The sequence below is a fragment of the Zerene cesonia genome, chromosome 1 (genome assembly GCF_012273895.1).
Source record: "Zerene cesonia ecotype Mississippi chromosome 1, Zerene_cesonia_1.1, whole genome shotgun sequence".
Taxonomy (NCBI): Eukaryota; Metazoa; Arthropoda; class Insecta; order Lepidoptera; family Pieridae; genus Zerene; species Zerene cesonia.
Window position 1 is genome coordinate 10609675 of NC_052102.1, and position 21693 is coordinate 10631367.

The following is a 21693-nucleotide window of genomic DNA, read 5'->3' on the forward strand; positions in this document are numbered from 1 at the left end:
TTTAGTTATATATTTTTTATTTAATATTTATACACACCTTTTGTGTTATGAGCTGGGTTACCTGGACAATAAATATTAAAATAGATCAGAGACTGCGAGCACCTCTCTCAGAGCACACATGTTCCTGAAACATATTGAATGTAAATTAAGCATATTTCATACTGAAAATTATTTTTAACCAGAACTCAAATTTGGCTTTGAACACCACATTAGTTAAACAAATAAAATATGAAAACGTCCGTCATTTTCTCAGTCATTCTAAGGAAAAAAATAAAACAGACTGTATTAGTAAATATACGTTTATTTACTAAAAGATACCAGTAATTAAACTAAAAATTAAATACCATTCGATAAATAATTACTTTAAAATAATACACATCTGTTGCTGTTTGCTTACAAAAATGGCGTCATCCCCATATATATGCTTATGAAACTCCTGCATGTTAATAATTCAATATGGTGATGAAAAGCAGAAAAATACCCGAAGAAAATGAATGGAGATGACGCCCACGAACGCTCGAGTGTTGTAAATAATAACTGACTAGTTTATTTGAACATCAATCTTCAATATATTACCTTCTTTGTGGCAAAAATTGGCGTTTAAGTACAATAAAGTACTATGTGGCGTATAAGTAACAGATCCATTAAATAAAATCAATACATAATTTAAAATAACATTTTTCTTATACGAGTGTTAAATATGAATCATATAGATATATATTCTCATACATTCTCTACAAAAACCAGTAACCTAAAACGATCGTAATTCATCATGAACATAAATATGGCACTAAAAACTAATTTTACTTTTTTTTACATTTAATTGGGTATTGAAAACTGGCCATAATCGTATCTTGAAACTATAAAGTATGCTTGTATCTTTTCTTATATAAATAACAAACAAAACAAACATATTTTTAATGCAAAATAAAAGAAAACTTAGAATATTTTTTAGTAAAAAATGTGCTAGTGACAGTTCGACCAAGAAACGCGGCGTTGTAATCGATATAAAATCCCATATTTATTATAATAATTTGTGATTTTTACTTAGAAATCATTCTCAAAATTGTGTTTTTTGCTTTTTTTTAAGACAGATCATAATTAATATTGTCAAAAACAAGATTTAGCGCTTGCAATGTGTACACTTTGTCGAAGTAGAATCGATATGCTATTTATTTTCGAGGTGAATCTCATGAAGATATGAATTAGATATAAACAGAGCTATACATATCACACTAAAATAATAAATGTGAAAGTTAAAATTAAAAGTACGTTTGGATGTTTGTCCACTATAAATTGCACTGGAAAACAATTATATTCATTTTATGTTCACAAATCAAAATATAGTCTGAATTTTTGTCATGATAAAGTTAGGAAAATTGCGCCATGCTCGCTTTAATTCGATTCGACTGCCATAGTGTACAACACGCAAGCCTATTATAGTGTACGCCATTTTCAATTATTTCTTGTCTATGGTATAAAAGTTATCTATGGTACAGTCTATTGTCTATTGTCTATTGTCACGCTACAATTCGTCGTCGAATCTATCGATATCGTTGCCATAGCCCGTCGCCTCGCTGCCCACAAACACGTGGTGATGAGTCAGTATCTCGTCATACGACAACTGATCATCGTGGTCATCATCGGCTGATGCAAACAGATGATCGACCTCTTCGTCCGCTATTTCGCTGAAAACACCAAACAGTTTTAATGGAAATCGTTGATCGACGTTCCTCTCCGTTCGTCTGTTTAATTTTGATACAGTAATTACAATTTAAAGTACGAAATATAAGCGTTAAAAGTGAAACGAATAGTTTTATTACAGAAATGGATTATCGGCAAAACAAATATGTAATAAAAAACTTTTAACCCCCCCCCCCCCCTTCATTTCAGTAATACCCTCCCTCCCCCTTTAATATGAGGCGTAATTTAAGTAAAAACGCCTGTGGGACTAATTAATAAGGGCTGTTGAAGATGATGATGAATAAAGCTGTGATGATGAAGATGATGAAAGTGGTAATGATGACGGCTCACGTGTTGTCCGGTATGACCCAGCGGTGCACCTCGCGCTCGTCGAGCAGCCCGTCGCGGTTCGAGTCCAGCTCGTGGTCGAACCTGTCGCGCTCCGAGATCAACCACTCCTTGTCTTGTTGGACGCCTGTTGGAGTTTTATGGTGTTTTGGATGACTATTTACATGAATAAACTCTAAATAACTAGTTTTTAGTCTAATTACGCTACTATATTACTATTATATTAATTACACAAATGTGTAATAAAGCAAATGGCGCCCGAAAATAAAGAAAAAAGGCGCCATTTTGTTTTTTCTTTGACCTACCAACACACAACAAAATATCAAATGAACGGTCCTAAAAAGATCGATACAAGGAAATAAAAAAAAAGAATTGTTTCTATGGCAATCGTTCTTTTCACTTTAACGGGCAAGCTTATGCTACGTCATTAAAAGTAATACTAGCTTTTGCCCCTGGCTTCGTACGCGTTAAATTGGAAGTAGTTTAATAGATGTTATGGTACATATTTAAAACCTTCCTCTCGAAATACTCTACCTAATAAAAAAAAACTGCATCAAGATCCACTGTGTAGTGTTAAACATATAAGTACTCAATACCTCTCTTTACAACAGCGGTTAAAGAGAAACTGATAACATTAAGTTTACTGAAAAATTTCCAAAGACAAAAAGACCTCTATAAGATCTCCAGAGTCGTCTACAAGTTGTAAGATCACGCTAAAGTCTCACCTCTCTCTCCCACATACTCGTTGAAGTCTATGAGCCCGTCGCTGTTGCTGTCCTTGTCGCGCAGGGTCTGCGCCACCAGATACGGATGCATCACTGCGTGCTCCTCAGGGTTCGTGAACACCTGCAATATATAAAATCGAAACTTTAATACACAGTTATTTTGCATTTTTAATTTTTAGTTTTATATCAATGAAATGCTTTATATATGAGTAATTTTGAAAGAATAGAATAGAGAAAGAACTAGAATTTTTTCATCACGAGGCGGGATTCGAACCCGCGTCTTTCAGATCATAGCAACGCCTTGTCTCTCAGCCACCCATGATCGCACCTCAGCAATCGAATTTTGTATATTTATTATAGGTTTTCCTCCACACATATACTGAACCAAACAATTATTGCAAGTATATCATTTTTAAACTAGCTGTTCGCTCCGGTTTCGCTCGTGGTACGTATATAGCTTATATCACTCAGTGAAAATGCAGCTTTCGATTGGTTAAAGAATTTTAAAACTGGCTCCTTATAATATTTATTTAGATGAAATTAATATTATAAAGAACCTAAAAAAAATTAAGTTTTTCTGTGTGTTCTCTATAATCGAGCCTATAATTAAAACTAAAAAATGCATGTTCTCACATTAAACGTAAAATCACTCACACTTATTCAATAACGCACTCATAATCGTTCAAAAACCCACTCACACTCAACCTATAACTCACCTCAAACTCAGCCAAGTCCAGTTTTCCGTCTCCATCTTGGTCTGCCGCTTTCCACATCGCCTTTTCTTCACGAACCAACTGATACCAAAAATACGATTATCAAAGCATTTAAAAGCAATTCATAAATATTTAAAAAATTTCAAAGAGTAATATCATCTCTTGATAGATCAAGAGAAATATTTTGTATTATTTGTATACAATTCGCAATACTGACTTTACTTTTCTGTATAAAATGTTTATTACATTTTTTATTATTTCATATCAATAGTAACAGCATGTTGGTAAGTTTTATTGTTTACATTTTCGATGTTTGACATCTAATATAAAAAATTGTGTTACAAAACTCCTTCAAAACCGCTGGATTTTTATGAAATAGCTCATATATTACTTTTACATCCTTTAGGGATAAGTGGCGTTGTCCAGGTCAACTAGCATTAAAAATTAAACTCAACATCAAACATTTATTTATTCACTAAGACTTCTTATAGAAATACTTTTGAATCGTCATAACACAGTTGTAACATTTACCACCGGAAAGTAGTTTCTATAGATAAGAGCCAGCAAGAAACTATGTAGTTGCTCTTTTAAAATAATATCAATACATCTAAATTATACAGCATATAGCATTTACATGATAACTTCATTATTTACAAGTAAATGTCCTTTATCAAAAGACCGTACCATGCCTGTATCCCCAGTGTCCTCCGGGTTGAGTTCTTCCTCTGTATCAACTCCGAAAGAATCCCGTAAGTACTCCGCCCATGTCACGGCCCCGTCGCGGTCCTCGTCCGCCTCCGTCATGCGCTCCTCGGCTTCCTCCCGCGAGAGCTTGCTGGGGATAGTTAGTGGATAAGGTTCAAAGTTGTAAATAATTCAAATGATCTGTGCTTTGTAAGGGTAAATAATAGGAAAAGAGATAAGGGACATAATATACTAAATGGTACGGATATAATATAGTTTTTAATGAAGAAAAACAAAGGAAAAATCAAATGTTAACATTCAAACAAAAGGGTGATCCAATCAATATTTCGTTTGATGGAAATCAAACACAAATAATGCATTAACCACTGCGCCAAGGAGGGAAATTTGAGTTTGAAAATATAAAAAAATCAGGGAATATCATTTCTCTGAGGGTATCAGGGTCTGTTAGTTAAGATAAAGAGAAAATAAGTCAGTAGGAAGAACATGGCTGGGTTTAAAAACTTAAAACAACTTAAACATAAAGCTGAAATAAAGCTATTAAAAAAGAAATTCAGTGGGTACCCAATTAGTTTATATTTTAAATATAAAACATCTAAGCATAATTATAGCTTACAATTTATATGTGAATCTAATGTAATGTTCATGAAGTAAGGAAGCATGTACTCTTCGTAAAAGTTCAAAGTAATATTCCATGTTGCTTTAAGGATAAATTTTCATTAAAAAAAATATTTTAGGAAAAAAAACTTAATATCATTTAATTTTTAGTTTTATAGCATTGAAATTTCTCAACTTAATATCAGCCAGATATCTTATTTCATAAGCATATTTATTCAAAGGAATTTACTTTCAAATTGACATTAATGGGAAGAGAATCACATGCTTGCTCACTGAAAAAGTGCATACAACAATACAATTTTTATAAGTTAATAACACATTTGAGTGCAAATCCTGTTACAAGTTATTTTATTATGATAACATTGTACTAAAATATTATATGAATAAACATTATTTATTTAGTAAACTCTACTGAACATGTTTATCTTAAACATAGTATTGTCTTACATGAAAGAGTTTAAGATCCATTTCCTAAGTTCATTCCGGTCAATGAACTTGTCTCCGTTCAGGTCCATCTTGGGCAGCAGCAGCGCCAGCCGCCGCTTCGACTCCTCGGGTGACAGTTTATCGAACTCCTCAGCCTCCTTCACACTACCTATCGAGTAATAATATGTCACAATCAGCATCGCAGGCACGAGAATGTACAGCGAGTGTTTTACAGACATCTCGCTATCGCACGCCTTATCAACTGAGCATTGCAAAACCCAGCTTGCGCGTTAAATGTAAACAGCTATAAGAAAACCGTACCTAAAATCGCTTCATGATCAAACTCGACGTTATGCCCGGCGTCGTTGTAGTGTTCCGCATCCCGCGGCCGGAACGCCCCGTCGGACTCTCGCTCCGTGTTATCCAAGCTGTGGCTGTGAACCGCCGCCGACGCGCAGTGTAATAAAATATTCGGTGTTAACAATAACATAAATGAAACGAAGTGTTGAAAATACATTTTATTCGAAATGTTACTGTTTTAGGTTACTAGTCGTTTTTCATTCAACGCTATGTGTTATCTTTATGTTACAATAACATTCTTTCAGTTTGTTCTAAAATAAAACGAAATGCTTTATTTCTACAAAGTATAAATAAAAATTGACACTTTGCAGACTACCAAGCGACACTGACATTGACTTTTTACGAAAATGACAGTATGAATTTTCAGTCAGAATAAACAGTTGCGTTCTTAAATTTTTAGATAAATACAAACACCTACACTATTTCACTAGCAGTTACACTTAAATGCATGAAAAAGATTACATACAGCTTATTCTACCAATAAGAATATATAAATAGAATTATCATCTGAATAATATGGCTTCCAATTTATCATTTTGTGTGAGTCTTCATAATTTTATCAGTATCAATATTTTAAACGTGAATATATTTGTTTCTTCTTCACGCCCAAACCACTAAACCGATTTGAATAAAATTTGGTAAAGAGATAGTTTGAGATCCAAGAAAGGGCATAAGATAGTTTTTATTCCAGAAATCCAACAGGGAAGGGTACAATGTGGGAAATACCCCGAAACTCGTAGAATTATACTCTTCTTTGCCCGAAACTGTCCATAAAACGTGCCGCTTGCCCTAAACTGTTTATTAAAATTTTTAACAAATTATTACATTAAGAATTAACTTGCTGACCCAACAAGCGTTTTTCTGGCATCCTCATTTAAACAGCAGTATTTACAAACAAAACCAAACCATTTTAAGTAAGTATGTACACGTTAGCGAAAAAGCGAAATGAAACAACATTTTGTAACATGCATTTATTTATTGAATAAGATTACTTTAATGAAAAAGTATATGCAATCAAAAATAACAAATTAAACAAACAAAGATCATTTTAATAAGTTTTCAGCGGCCAAAATTATCAATGAAATTCTTCGGCCTGCGACGTGGCCGGGGTAGGTTTTGAGAAAATTCGAAAGATGTTTCCTCACTTCGCCCACGACCAGCGGCAAGTGGAATCGTGTTGTTGGATCTGTTGTATCCAAGTTTATTAAAGCTTCTTCAAGGTACCTGAAATTGTGGAAAGATTTTTTGTCGTATTTGTGTGGTATTTCCAGGTTTCTTTAAAAATGAAAATAAAAATATTTTATGATAATTTTCTCGGTTCATTGATTTAAGTGGATAAGATATATAATCGAAATAAAAGATTAATACTAAAACATATATTTATAGTGTAATTTTGGCCTTAAATCTATGTTATCAAATTTTTTCGGCTAATCACCGTAACCCAACAGCCCCCATTTTCTCGTTTACTAGCTGGACGCCCCGGCTCCACCCGGCGGGTAGTTTTTTATCGTAATTAAAATAATATAAACTTTCACATCTTTTTAGTTGGATTAAACTGCACATGTTGTGCAAATTTACTTGAAATCGGTTGAGTAGTTTAGTAGTATTGTCCATGGCGGTCAAATAACGTAACACGTAATATATATTAAAATAATAAACAATGAATGTTGTCTACCAAAAAACTAAATACCGATAAAAAACACAAAAACCCAGTAACATCCGTTAATCCGACCTGCACTTCAGCTGCGTCTCGTGCAGCATGTCCGTGGCCAGCTGCTGCACGAGCGACAGCAGCGTGTGTTGCTGCAGGCGCGGCGCGAGCGCGGGCCCCGCCGCGCGGCACGCCGCCACCACCAGCGACAGGTCGCACGCTGACAGCGCCTGCTCGAACGACTCGTTCACTTTGCCCTCGCTTATAAGCTTGTTGATCATGGCCGATTTTAACTGAAATTTGTTGTGGGACATAATATTTTCGATATGTTGAAAGGAGCCATTATATATTTTTGTTTGGTGATTGAATATTTGGCTTGAGTCAAATAAATAATTTTATTACCAATTGTTCAACAATAGATTTAGAAGGATCAGCTGGCTGGGACGGGCTTGCGGGCATATCCTCCTCTGGTGTCTCTGGTCTTTCTGAGAACTCTGGTTTTGGCAACATTTGTGGTGTCAGTAAGTCCCATAAATTTCGACGCCATTCCATAAGTTCTTTATTCAAAATCCTGTCCATGATAGTAAAAATTTTAAAGCAATCGTCGTATTATATTTTGTGTATAATTTTCTAAAAAACAATAGAATTGAGAGGACGGCAAAAAAGGAAACATTGTAAATGCATCAGAATTATAAATTTATTATGTTTATGTATGATGCAATATTTAACGTATTTATGTGACGAAAAAAAATATTTGGACATTTCTTACACACCTATTTAACAGTACCTACGAAAAATTACGAATCGAGGTCTAGTTCTGGCTTTATATCGAGACATTGATAATAGCTAGGTCAGCCATGGCTTACAGTATCAAAAGATGATCACATAATTAGTAAGATAAACAAAAACCTACTCTTCCAATGTATCCTGTAACGATTTTCCATAGTCTGTCGTGTTTTTAATTGGATTTTGATGTTTTTCCACGGCGCGTGTGATGGACAGGGTGGTCTCTTGTACCGACTGGCAGTAGTATTCCGAACTTTTGTCTACTGTTAAATATATTGTTAGTAGCTAAATAAATAAATGAACATATATAAAGTTGATTTAGATATTTAAGTTATGATCTATAATTTAAAATCTTCATACAGCATGAGCGTAGTCAGGGCGACAGTTTTAGGGTTAAAAGAAAAATTCAAAATTTAAAATTTTTTGGTTTGCGTATGCATGAGCAGTCTCCACTTAAAAAGGTTATTTTAGGCGTTTTCTAACCACTACACCTGTATTGCATAATAACAATCAAATATTGTTAAGTAATAGATAACAATTAAAATTTAAAACAATAGAAAATTTTTTAAAGTCCAACCCGGCTCTTCCCGGCTCAATATTTATGATTAACAAAAAATATTTATCAATTAGAACCAGTAGTTCCTGAGATTAAAACGTTCAAACAAACTCCAGCTTTATAATAGTATACATGATCTCACATTCACGGAATGCATTGTGCAGAGTCCTCTTCGCCTGCCGAACCACTTTCGCGTGGAAGCTGTTCAGAACTGGCCGGTAGGTCTCTGGGAAGGTCTGTTCGATACTGCTTCTGATAACAGACCTTAAGGAATCGACTGTAGTGGATACTACGCGCTCTTTGAACTCCTGTGAAAAGTGTTTTAGTATATTATAACGGTAAAGTATGCTGGTGGTTCGCCAGATAATAAGCAATCCTTACTGCCGTTCATACAACATACATACAACATTCGCAGAGGTAGTGTCTCTGTGAATGCGTTGCCTGCTTATTAGGGGTAAGGGATAAGGAAATGATTGGCGTCAGCAAAAAAAAAAAATCAAAAATCGAAAAGACAAATCACAAAAATCGTTCAAGCCATTTCGGAAGAGTTTGGTTAGGAACATTGTGATGTTTGCAAATTGAAATATATTTCACGATTTCATTAAATCTATGTGGTTCATTATATCCATGCCGTTCTTAATTTAAACAAAGAAATATAATCCAACAAATTTCGATATATAGTAGGGATGTAACGACAGGTACGTTTTCTATAATGGTATCTATATCAGTAAAAATTTAGTAAATAGATTGCAGTTTATTTTTTTATCCTAACCATTACCAAGTATTATGTCATCTCTGCTACTGCTATAATATATAGATGGTATTTATTTTCATATGTAAAAGTTATACTATATTAATTATAAGCATCTGATATTTGTTTGTTTATTTGTTAGCATGCGCTCTCAGGAACTATTGAATGGATATCAAAAACGTATTTCACCGTTGGATATATAACTAGGTGATTCTTTAGTGTTATTGCAGTTGTAAGTACAGTATAGTGCTCTAAGCCATGTACCATATAATATATACCATGGGTGTAGCCGGTCCGGACCACTAGTTTGTTTAATAAAAATCCGTGTCATATATTTTCATTATTAAATAATTTTGGAAATCTGGTGGCTATAAAGATAATAACAAAAAATTTAAGAACCAAAACGTGAAACACATAAAAATTAATAATAACATAAAATCCAAACTTCACGAAACAACGAAACAAAACTTTCATAAACGGACAAAACATAGGTACGATTGATCGTTACACCCCTACTATAAAACATGGCAATTTATTGAATTTGCTTTTGAATACACCAGCACTTACGTCACTTTGCAGCAATTCGGTAATTGCACGATCAATTTCGCTACTTAATTGTTGCGCTGCAATGGCGTCGAGCAACCTGTGGCTAGGCTCGTTGGACCCTTCTGGTTGATTTTCACTTCTTTCAACACTGAAAATTACAGATACATTGTACTCTGTCGCTGGCGGATTGTATAATTTTGCAGTTTACAAAACAGTCGGCATGTGTTAATATGTTGAGAGTTTACGATTTCCGAACGTCCACAAGAGCCCCCTAACCTAGTTAAAAATACAACGAAACTAACCTAATCCACCCCCTTAGCAAACCAACAATTTCTGATTCCGAATTCTCGGCACACCTATTTATTATGTTTTATCCCTATTCCCGCGGCATATGACAAAACTCCGAGCGTTTGTGATCTTACGACGCCTTTTGTAAACGGCGAAATAGTGCTATTAGCTTGCGACATGCACACTAAAATAAACACATAAAATAACAACTAATATAACATTTATAATTTCTTAGTTCCAACGAGTAAATTATATATATTCTCACCTTAAATTTCGTACACGCGGGAGCAATAATAATTTGATATTCTTCGATTTATGGATTACATCCAAAACTTCCTGTTTCGCTGATTCTAAGGCATGTACTAGTGCGTTTGCTTGTACTGAAAATATAAATATCTAAACTAAGAGTAAGACCACAATAGTTAACGAATTTGTTTGAATGCGCTCATCTTGGGAAGTACTAGACCGATTCACAAAAATTATTTCTACGTCGGATAATATGTTCGAGACCTTGGGTGCATCATATGTACCTCGAGCGAAGCCGGGGCGACTGCCTTAATTACTGACTGAGTATAATATTAAAACTGTGAGCAAATTCGTGTGGTTTCAATAATGTTACTATTTAATTTATAATACCAACCTGTAAATTATTTTTTAAGTTGATTCATTGAAAATGAGTAATAAATGTGATAAACGTTACCTACCTACGTTAATTTTTCATGTACACAAATGTCCTTGTGCGTTAGTATAAATAACATAATACTATACTAGGTATAGGTATATATATATAATAGGATTCATTTCTAAATTCTATGAACTACTGCCCCAGCCTCGGATGATTGTTGCTACTTATTATATTTTCAATATTTTCACACATAAAATAGCAATTTTTTCTATAGAATTTGTATACGTAAGTAAGAATTTGCTAACTGTTTGCAACCCTTCATTAATATAATGGTTATACATTTATCTTATCACTTAAAAGCTATAGATACACCTCTACGCCAATATTATAAGAGGAAAGTTTTATGTTTTTGTATGTTTGTAACGTTTTCACACAAAATCTGCTAGATGGAAATCAAAAATTCTTTGACCATTGGATAGCTGCTGCACCTTCTAGACAGGCTACATAGGCTATACATGTACGAGAGAACAGCTAATATATATAACTAGCATACCCGGCCACGCCTTGCTGTGGCTGAGTAATTGAAAAAATATATTAAGCTTGGTTAATTAACCGAAATAAAAACTATCCTATATCTTAAGTTGGACCAAATTACACATAAAATGCCAAATTTCATCAAAATCGGTTGAGTTGGTGCAGAGTTCATTGGGAACATACATTATGACACTGGATTTTTATGTATTAAGACTAGCTGCGCCCCGTGGTTTCACCTGCGTAAGTCTGTATCCCGTACAAACGACGGAACATCGGTATAAAAAGTTGCCTATATGTTATTCCAGTTGTCCAGCTGTCTCCGTACTAAATTTCATTGCAATCAGTTCAGAAGTTTTTGCGTGAAAGAGCAACAAACGCACACACATCCTTATAAACTTTCGCATATATAATATTAGTAGGAGGGATTACTAACCTTCTATTAGTTTTATATACCTAATAAAAATATTTATGTCCTAGCCTACTAGTCCTACTGGACGAGTAGGATAGGATATAGTAGGATAAGAAGATAACAAGTTATTACACAGTATAATAAAAGTACTCACTAGACATATTGTCGAGTTTTTGCATCAAAGATCTAAACGAATTCTCAAATTCGGCCATAACGTTACCGAAGGGTGTATCGACATCAACCCGGGGTCTATCTATTTCGTCTTCATCTAATTCCCATTCTAACGAAGATTCGCTGTTCGCCCGATTTTCATTTGTAAAATTATCATGACCATCGTTATAACTATTATTATGTAGTTCGCTAGTAGATTTTGATCTGTTTAAATTCGTTTCTGTGTTTATCACCATTTTGTCGACTTCACGATTTTGCTGTAACCCCAACCAATTTGTTCACGTTTTTTATGAATACCCTCATTTTTGTAGGCCTTTTTTAACCGGAAATGATTCAAGTATTTTATTGCAACACTAAAATATTTTAAAAGGGCAAAAAAGAATAATAATAATGTAACTTAAGTCAGACATTTGAATGAAACTTGAAAAGTGAGTTTTAAGGTAAATACATAGCTAAGTGCAATGTTGGCTGGATCAGGATAATTCTTTTAAATGATACAAGTAATGTTATAAGTCAAACAGTCATATTTTAATTTATCCGAGACATTTTTCATACAAAATGGCTTATAATAATTACGATATAGGTACCTACTTTTATAGTATACTGATGTTGCCAGCCTAAGTTTTATATATCTAATAAAAATATTTACATGCAAAACTGGCGAGGAGTCTTATATTATTTTCAAATAAATTACAAATTATAAAACACATTAATTATTGTCAAACATTAATATCAAAGCTTGCTGGACTCGACTAACACGCTTTTATATTTATTTTATTAACTTATCTGTGTGTGTATGTAACCGACTTCCATTAGACTCGATTTTCACAAACTTCAAATGGGCAGATTCAATTCAAAATAATTTAATGAGTTTATTCGAGTAGGACCGCCAGGATATATTTTTAACTACATTTTATATTTTTGTAAATAACGTTTAAAAAATTGAAAAGAACCACTACGCCTAATGCATACAACAAAATTTGGTTTTGATGTATTCTCATTAAAAGCTTTAATTACATAAAACATATATACATATACAAAAGTGTTACTGAATTCTAATCGAAATGTGAATGCCAACAGCAAAATTGCTTTTTGTCATAGGTACGTTAGAATTGTTTTTGTTTATAATATACTAACGGTCCGTCCCGGCTTCGCCCGTGGTACATATATAGCCAATAGCACTCAGGGATGATGTGGAAATCCAACGGTGAAAGATTTTCTTAAATCGAACCAGTAATTCCTGACATTAGCGTGTTCGAATAAACTCGTCGGTTTTATATTATAGAGAAGGTCAAGAAGCGTCGAGATGTATCGTAATAGCATAACGCAAGCTTTTTTTTCTATTTTTCTTGCATAATATTTATAAATAGCATATAATTTCATTGTGTGGTACCTGAGGCTGGTGATAGAAGCAAAAAGGGAAAAAATGAAACATAAAAAATGAAACACAAAAAAATTAAATGTCTAGTTTTAGGATTGAAACCCCCCCCTCCCAACTTGCTGATCGCTTCAAAATAAAGATATATAATAACCATGAATGTGCTAGCGAATATAGCATATCCTTATCTTAAAGCTGATAAACTTGAATGCAAATTGTGAAAAAGTGTGAAAATATTGAAAAAACACAATATTGTTAATAAATATTTATCATAAAATGTTACTACTAAAAATTTAAGAAATAAAGTGAGGCACCACAGAAACGTCAATAGATCTACAATTTCTATTGCTTGTATATTTTCATACATATTTACTCATGTCACAAATAATTTTATTTTATGGGCTGTAATTCCTCTCATTTAAAGGTAGGAACATAAAACTGAACCAAAGGGCTTTAATACTGAACTTATATTTAATAATAAACCTTTATTATACCTATAACACAGGGACAATAATTTACAAAAAAATATTCAAAATTGGTCTACACTTGGCCACAGATAATATTTATTTAAATAAAATATACTACACTTGACAGAGAAATCAGTGAGTGTATATAATATATAGTGTATATGTATATGAATAAAATATACAGTGGATAAAAGAGCCTACTGCCATACTGTAACAAATTTACATCAATTTGTAGTCATACTGTTAAAATATGTCTTTAAAATACTTTATTTTTTTTAAGTATGGTATGACTGTTAAATAATTTAAATATGTTACCAGCCTTAGTTTATAACTTATAGAGTTTGTATGGTCACTCAAAAGCCATTTCACCCAAAAAATGAAGAAAAATTGCAAATGTTTATTTTGTTGACGAGTTCAGGGTTGTTGGAATTAATATCTAAATAGAGCTACAAATAAAGAAGATATTTTTCTACAAGAAGCAGAATAGGAGTAGCAGAACAAAGGCTATCTGTCTGTTTAAAATAACACAAAAATATATATGAATAATTTGTTATGAAAGTCGCAATGCAAATAATTTTCAGTATCAGGTCAAGTTTAACTAGAAATAAATCTTCATTTAGTTACTTAATGAGGCACTTATATAACAATAGACATTATATACACTTTATTTTCTTTAAACAACATATCAAAAGCTGTCAGCACAAAATAATATCGTAATAAAGTCTGTCAAATCAGTTATAATTTTTATATCTAATTGCCACTTATAATCACTTTGTCACTAGTTAAAAATCTGGACAAGTCCATCTTAATCGAGACATTATGGTCATTTGCACAGTTGATTGATTAACAATGTTCAACACGTCGACCACTTGTCTGTTGGGTTAATTACACTATCTGTCCCATTTCGATGACGTTTTTCATCACCATTTCAGTTTCAATCATCGTTATTGTCCCCTCCATGTTACAGTTTCAGTCACACAGTCTTGCCAAGCACTTTGTCACTTCTTTTACACTTAGTTGTCACTTTATCACTATACACTAAGTCACAGTTGAGTATTTTCGTGCGCAGGCACAGTGGCAGCAAGTTTGTCAAGCGGTGTTCTTCACGAGAACCTCGGTGGCCATCAGCAGCATGCGGAACTGCCTTGTGAGTTCGTGTCCAGGGTTTGTCTGCAGGAAAGCCAGAATTTGCTTCTGCAGCTCACGGATGACTGTGGGCAGGTGCTCTCGAGTTACTGGGTTTGTTGTGTCCAGGTTCATGATCGCTTCTTCCAAGTATCTGTAAAAGACGAATCTTATCAATTTATGGCAATCGATGGTAATGTGGAAGTCGCGCACGCTACTGTGTTTCGTCCATTGAGTCGTCCTTCTCGGTTCATACCATCCCACTATGAGGAGTTGACAACACTTTTGTCTCTGCAAATGGCGTTGGCATGTGCATGCACGCCCTCCCCCTCCCCTCCTCCCGCGCACTCACCGCTGCTTGAGGTGCGTGTCGCGCGCCATGTCGGCGGCGAGCTGCTGCACGAGCGAGAGCAGCACGTGCTGCTTGAGGCGGCAGGGCGGGCCGAAGACGCGCGCGGGCTCGGCGCCGCGGCACGCGCCCACCACCAGCCCCAGGTCGGCGGCCGACAGCGCCAGCTGGAACGCGCCGTTCACGTCGCCGCTCATTATCAGCGACTGGATCTGGCTCGCCTGCATCTGCGAGCCCGGTGGGACGGTTAGAATACGCTTTTGTGTGAACGCGGCTTACTTTAATTTTTAAAGAATGAAAAAAAACCAATCAAAAGTCGTGAATCGAACCCCTGAAAGATTATTTTTATGATAAGAATATTTCATCCATGGAACGCAGCCATTGTCGAATATAAAATTCAAGTTTTGTAGCATTAAAATTACTGATAAATAAAAAAAGGAACAAACAAATTGGGCACATTTGACCGAAAAATAGAATAGGCTAATAAGGCAGCTCCTAAACCTGCATCAATTTTTATTTTTAATATTTCAATTATAATGTATTTTAATGTTACATAACTTAAAATACAAATTCAACAAATGCCACATTCCATCGTTGCAATGTTACAATCATTGAAACAATATTTTACATTGATTGAGATGGTTGCTCAATAGATGGGGTAGTGGGATGAGTCTACAGTAGAATCCAGATTTCTAAACAAATTTAACACAACATACAAACTAACAAATTTTGAAATAAAATTATCATTTATATCGACAATATACATAGCAACATTTTATCTAATAAACACAATTTTAAATTGTCAGTTAAGTGTTTATAAACGATACTTTTTAATAAATTTAAACTATTTCATCAAAATGCAAACATGAGATTAAAGACTATTGCTAAAAACTTCTACAATACAGTTCTGTCAAAATATATGTATAAAATAATATATGTATGTGTATTATACTCTTAGTAAATATGGCAAGGACTCTTGGACACAGTTCCTGGGCATGTTTCGGGAGCTTTTCTGAAAGTGGTGTAGGAGATTTATAATCTAGTATTTTTTATTGCACATTATGCTATATTTTGTAAGGTTTTATGATTAAAACAATTCAACATATTATATACTACTAAATTGTATCTTCGTTGCATTAAAATAGAAGTCATAATTGGATAGTTTCGAGTTTTTGGTAATTATAAATTATAATAAAACCTCATAGAAATATTAGATACATTAGTATATGAGAAGTAGTGCAAAAAAAGACAGAAATATATATATTTATATAATATATTGTGTCAATTATTACCCGGTTATTGTGAATAAATAATTGATAAAAAAATCTCCTAATAATTTAATTTCTGTAATTGCAAAACATTCATCTATACCAATATTATATAGCTGAAGAAGTATTTTGTTTGTTTGTTTGTTTAAACGCACAAATCGAAGAAACTACTGGTCCGATTTGAAAAATTCTTTCAGTTTTAGATAGCCCATTAGATTGAGGAAGGCTTCAGGCTATATGTATATATGTACATATAAAAATTTTCATAGTTTTTTTACAAAAAACAAAAAAAAAATGGCCATAAGTAAAGTCAATTTTCTTTATATAGAATTTTACAATTACTCTGATTGTACTATACACATAAATAACGCACCTGCCTATCGGCGAGCGAGAGCGAAGGCGTGGAGGGCGAGTGCGCGCGCGACGCCTGCGCGACGCTGCGCGCCTGCTCGCGCCACCAGCTCATCTCCTTCTCTAGCACGCTGCAAACGTACAGATTAATTATTTTATTTATGAATTCTAGTTAAATGGTGTGTCTCTTTAAACTTAGTAATGAAAACACTGTTAGCATTGGCTGACAGTTTTTTTTTTTTGTATCATAGCGTGCAATCGAGTTCGGTTGGTGCTGGTGGCCCCGGTATGACACAACAAAAAAAAAATAAGAAAAAACACGCCTGTGCGCCACGTCCTGCAGCTGCGCGGCGAAGTGGTGCGGGTGCAGCGGCGCGGCGCGCGCCAGCGCCTCCGCGTGCTGCTCCAGCGCCGCGCGCAGCGCCGCCGCCGCCGCCGCGCCGCCGCGCTCCGCCGCCGCGCGCGCCGCCGCCTCCGTGTTCGCCGCGACTGCGCCACAACAAACATCGCTTACTATTACTAACTATCGCTAATATTATACGGCTGAATATTTGTTTGTTTTCCTGAACACGCTAATCTCAGGTACTGCTGGTCCGATTTGCAAAATTATCTTAGCTCATTTATTGAGAAATGCTATAGGCTATGTACGGCTATGAAGCCGGGTTGGACCGCTAATGCTCAGAAAAACGTGGGCGCAAACGTTACGCGAACGCTACAAAATATATAAAGGGCGTTACACGTACACTCCTTGGTGCCGGCCTGGAAGGCCTGGTTGACCTGGCGGAAGAGCTGCGCGTGCGCTTTGTCGAGCAGCGGCAGCGCGTGGTCCCGCAGCGCGTCGCGCAGCGCGGCGCGCGCCGCCTCGCCCGCCGCGCCCGCCACCAGCTCCGCCACCGCCTGCGCACAAACACGTTTTCATGCATTACACGTATATTGCTATAGTAAGCGACAACCGATAGATTGAATACAAAAATTATAATCATCATCAGCATCATCAACCCGCATTTGAACATGATCACCGGTCTTGTATAAAATAAAATATGATTTGAATAGAAGATAATTCGGTCAAAGGTTGAATATAAGCGGAACAAAGGTAAGTGGGGAATAATGCAGGTCTTTGTTAATGTGTGTTATTGGTCTTTACATGAATTCAACCCAGACTGAGTACACTCAGTACTCAGTGTACTCATTTTCTGTGCTATTTATTTATTAATTTATTTAATTTTAATTAATGTTACCTTGCTATTAGCCAGCTTGTCGATGTTAGTCCGCAGTATCTGATCAGTGGAAGCCAGCTTGGCGGCGATGTCGCGCTGTATGTTGGCAGAGAGCTGCTCCAGCGTGCGCGTGGCGCCGAGCCCCGCCGCTTGCGCCGCGCTGATGCCAGCCGATTCGCCGATGCGGGCTATTCGCTCCCACCTATACGACGATTTATTAGACATTTTTAATTTAGACATTTTATGAATTTTTTTTTATTTTTTTATTTTTATTTTATTTTATACATGCCCCCAACTATGGGTAAAGCTGTGTTAAAAAAATAATATCACTGAATTAACGTCAAGTTTTTATGCAATCATCAATGACAGAGTAATAATATGTCGGATATGGAATCATGCTGATAGAGAAAATAATAAAATCTGTTTAAACACGATTGATTTCGAATATAAAGAAAAAATAAAGAACACATTAAACATACGTATATACCCGCATAATAAGACCCATAAGTTAAAAAATAAATAAATAAATAAAACTTTTATTTGCCAGAAAACATGATGTACATTATTATTACTTTAAAGATATTACTGAGTAGTGAGCTATATTTAATTTTTTAGTACGCTACGTGTAAAATGTAAAATTGTTTATTATTTATGCACCGTTGACTACAGTTTCTTGTCGGCTCTTACATATAAAAACATTTCAAACATACATGCATTTCGAACCAGTAGTAAATATAATAATGCTTTTTTAAATGTGATTTCAAAGAAAGTCAAGGTGAATAAAAAAAATTTGTTTTAGACATATAGCAAAAAACAAGAATAATAACTTGGGGTTGATATTTTTATGCGCCGATTTCGACTTGACTTTTTTATTAACTTGAGTAAGTATTTTAAAATTGTGTGTAAACATAAAAACGATTCGATTAATTCGAAATGGTTAATGACAATAATTTAATTAATAATTTGAATTGTCAATTATTTATAAGCATTAAATTAGAGAGCGTGATGTCGGATAAAAGAAGCAAGTTGTCACCCGTTAGCGAAGGCGGCGTCGAGCGAGGCGCTGGCGCGCTGCGCGTGCTCGTGCAGCGCGCGCTCCAGCTGCTCGCGCGCGCCGCGCGCCTCGCCGCGCGCCTGCCGCGCCTCGCGCGCGCTCGCCGCCACCGCCTCTGCGCACACACGCGCGCACGTTACGCCCGCACACACGCGTGCGCGTGCGCCCCCCCCCCCACCACCACACGCTCACACGCGCACGCAGGCAAGCACACATCTCTCACGAGATCTGGCGTGCCTACACAGCCACCGTTTCAATGACACCACATACTCTTTCATATAAGGGGCGACACACGTACACACCCACACGCAGGTGCACACACGCACATACATACACTCACGCACACACACAATAATCCCTTTATATTACCGTAAATTACTAAACATCATATGCAAAATTAACATCACATCAATATAATGTATATTCGCGCGAAGAAAGTGAAAGTGTGCTCTGGGCACACTTTACATTCAATATATCAATTCTTAAAGTACAAAGTACAAACATAATATTATCTTATCATATTTTAAGCTTTGGATTCAATTTAACGAAGTAAACAAGTGTTAAATTTTTTTTTCACAAATTACTTATCAACGATAAGCACACCCGGCGAAAACTGGTCACATTTCACCATATCCCCATCGTACCTGTTAGTTTGTCGATCTTCTGCTCCAGCAGTTCTAGTTTCGCCCGAGTGACGTCATCAACCGCGACGGGCGGCGCCGGGAGTGGCTGGCTTGTCTTGTCGTTAGAAGCTTTCCTTTGATTCGCCTCTGTGATCTGAGCCAGCGATATTTGGGGCCATGATACGTCGCTATCTGAAAGAGAATCAGATCAACATATTTCCCTAGCTTTTGCCCGCGGCTTCGCACACGTTATATTCGGAGTAGTTTAATAGATGTTATTATACATATAAACTTTCCTCTTAAATCACTCTATCTATGAAAAAAAATCCCATCAAAATCCGTTGTGTCGTTTTAAAGATCTAAGCAAACATACATACATAGGGAGAGACACGGGAAGCAATTTATATATGAAGTGCTATATATTATGTATTGATTCTAAATAGCGTACTTTGAACTATAAACCAAAGCACACACTGACGCTTATTTTGATTCTATGTTATGGTAAAAATGAAAAAAGTGAAGTTCTCTCTGAATTTCTAAAGAAATATTTAAGTTACATTAAATGTTCAACCAGATGGCGTTGTTCAAAATTTGAAAAATCTCGAAATTTTATTTTTAGTTTTATAGCATTGAAATGCTTTTTATAAATGAGTAATTTTTTGAAAGAATAGAAAAAATTCGATCACGGGGCGGGATTCGAACCCGCGTTTCTTGCCTAACCGTAGCAACGCCTAGCTTCTCGGCCACCCGTGATCCCGCCACAGTAATCGAATTTTTTTCTACTCTTACGGTTTCATGTGCCTTCATCAATCACGTTTAAATTCCGTTAAAAAGTATTTAATACAAGAGAATAGTAAGCGAAGTTGCTCACTGGAGTGCTGCAGTTTGGCGGGCGGGGGCGGTTTCTCGGGCGACACGTACAGGTCCGCGGGGAAGGCCGCCTCGCCCTCCCCGGGGGACGGCTGCGACTCCTCTTCGTCTTCCTCCTGTGGACGGAGGCAAATAGAAAAATGATGAAACTAAATATTTAAACCGTGTTAAGATTGTGAGATTGGGAAGATTTCAAATAAAAGAGAATCATCAAAATCGATTCACCCAGTAAATAGTTGAGGTAACAAACACATAAATTACAGTGGAATTTACCTCCTCTTTCTTATTTGAAGTCGGTTGAAAATGGAAAAAGTTTTTATTAAAACTTTCCTGTCTGTTCGTCTGTCACCAGGCGTATCTCACAGAGAGATATATATACAACTATGACGCACTAAATTCTTAAAACGATATTCCTAAAACCCCATATTTTTTTTTTTTTTTTTATAATCGATAGGCAGACGTTTGACCACAATCCCACCTGATGGGAAGTGGAGATGTGGTCTACGTGGGTGCACGTCTACTTAGAAGGTGCCTATTCACCCTGGTTTTGAAGAGCTCCACTCCATATGAACCGACCTTATAGTAGTCATTGTGCGACATAATCTGCTGCACTTCTCTGCTGGGCGACGAGCCGCCCGACACCTGCTTGACCGACCCCTCGCTCACCAGCACCTCCTCGTCGCACTCTATGCAAAAAACAAACGACAACAAAGGCAAAAGGCAGCATTTTTCAATCAAAAAAAGAATCATCAAAATCGGTTTAGTAAGTAAAAGTTATAAGATAAAAAAAAAATTAGTCAAATTAAGAACCTCCTCCTTTATTTGACGACAGTTAAAGATCCATATATCTACCACATGATAAATATATTGGCATTTCATATAATTCACAACAGTAGAAAGGGACAATAATATAATGTATAAAATAACTCTTACCAGCAGCGAGCAGGGTGTTTCCGTTCTCTTGTGCTGTCACAACCACTTCCTCTTCATCGCGCTTGCCTGGTGAACTGAAACATATATAAAATATATATATATATATATATATACCTAGTCTTGCCATAAATATTGTAATAAAGAAAAAAGAAAATTGTTAACTGCA

General features: G+C 35.7%; 3 protein-coding genes across 3 annotated transcripts in view; all 3 read right to left on the reverse strand.

Moving 5' to 3' along the window:
• Positions 1 to 283: 283 nt before the first annotated feature.
• LOC119830050 (reticulocalbin-2) lies at positions 284 to 5887 on the reverse strand. Its single transcript, XM_038352888.1, has 7 exons — positions 5537 to 5887; positions 5237 to 5384; positions 4154 to 4304; positions 3473 to 3550; positions 2757 to 2877; positions 2035 to 2158; positions 284 to 1688 (listed from the first exon to the last, which is right to left on the reverse strand). Exons 1-7 carry the CDS (start codon positions 5730 to 5732, stop codon positions 1526 to 1528), a joined length of 981 nt encoding a protein of 326 aa, XP_038208816.1. The 5' UTR covers positions 5733 to 5887; the 3' UTR covers positions 284 to 1525.
• Positions 5888 to 6586: 699 nt separating this feature from the next.
• On the reverse strand, positions 6587 to 12128 carry LOC119838179 (enhancer of mRNA-decapping protein 4-like). The gene is made up of 7 exons (XM_038364060.1): positions 11876 to 12128; positions 9887 to 10044; positions 8711 to 8876; positions 8140 to 8275; positions 7629 to 7797; positions 7308 to 7519; positions 6587 to 6799 (listed from the first exon to the last, which is right to left on the reverse strand). Exons 1-7 carry the CDS (start codon positions 12126 to 12128, stop codon positions 6619 to 6621), a joined length of 1275 nt encoding a protein of 424 aa, XP_038219988.1. The 3' UTR covers positions 6587 to 6618.
• A 1647-nt stretch (positions 12129 to 13775) lies between these two features.
• Positions 13776 to 21693, reverse strand: part of LOC119830768 (enhancer of mRNA-decapping protein 4-like) — a 16211-nt gene continuing 8293 nt past the window's right edge. The window contains exons 13-23 of the mRNA XM_038353904.1: positions 21528 to 21601; positions 21171 to 21280; positions 20596 to 20710; positions 19746 to 19916; positions 19081 to 19216; positions 18069 to 18249; positions 17574 to 17727; positions 17154 to 17319; positions 16853 to 16961; positions 15215 to 15438; positions 13776 to 15016 (exon numbers count right to left, since the gene is read on the reverse strand). Coding sequence (XP_038209832.1) covers positions 14827 to 15016; positions 15215 to 15438; positions 16853 to 16961; positions 17154 to 17319; positions 17574 to 17727; positions 18069 to 18249; positions 19081 to 19216; positions 19746 to 19916; positions 20596 to 20710; positions 21171 to 21280; positions 21528 to 21601 — 1630 coding nt within the window. The 3' untranslated portion in view covers positions 13776 to 14826. The remainder of the gene's footprint in view (positions 15017 to 15214; positions 15439 to 16852; positions 16962 to 17153; positions 17320 to 17573; positions 17728 to 18068; positions 18250 to 19080; positions 19217 to 19745; positions 19917 to 20595; positions 20711 to 21170; positions 21281 to 21527; positions 21602 to 21693) is intronic.

Bases quoted from the DNA above. Each gene is read 5' to 3' on its own strand.
- LOC119830050 (XM_038352888.1), bottom strand. From the start codon at position 5,732: ATGTATTTTCAACACTTCGTTTCATTTATGTTATTGTTAACACCGAAT. The intron at 5,385-5,536 runs GTACGGTTTTCT...ATTACTCGATAG, and splicing joins TGATCATGAAGCGATTTTAG to GTAGTGTGAAGGAGGCTGAG. The intron at 1,689-2,034 runs GTGAGCCGTCAT...TGGTGTTTTCAG, and splicing joins TGGGTCATACCGGACAACAC to CGAAATAGCGGACGAAGAGG.
- LOC119838179 (XM_038364060.1), bottom strand. From the start codon at position 12,128: ATGGTGATAAACACAGAAACGAATTTAAACAGATCAAAATCTACTAGC. The intron at 8,276-8,710 runs GTGAGATCATGT...TATATTTAACAG, and splicing joins GCACAATGCATTCCGTGAAT to TAGACAAAAGTTCGGAATAC. The intron at 6,800-7,307 runs GTCGGATTAACG...CCACAATTTCAG, and splicing joins GAGACGCAGCTGAAGTGCAG to GTACCTTGAAGAAGCTTTAA.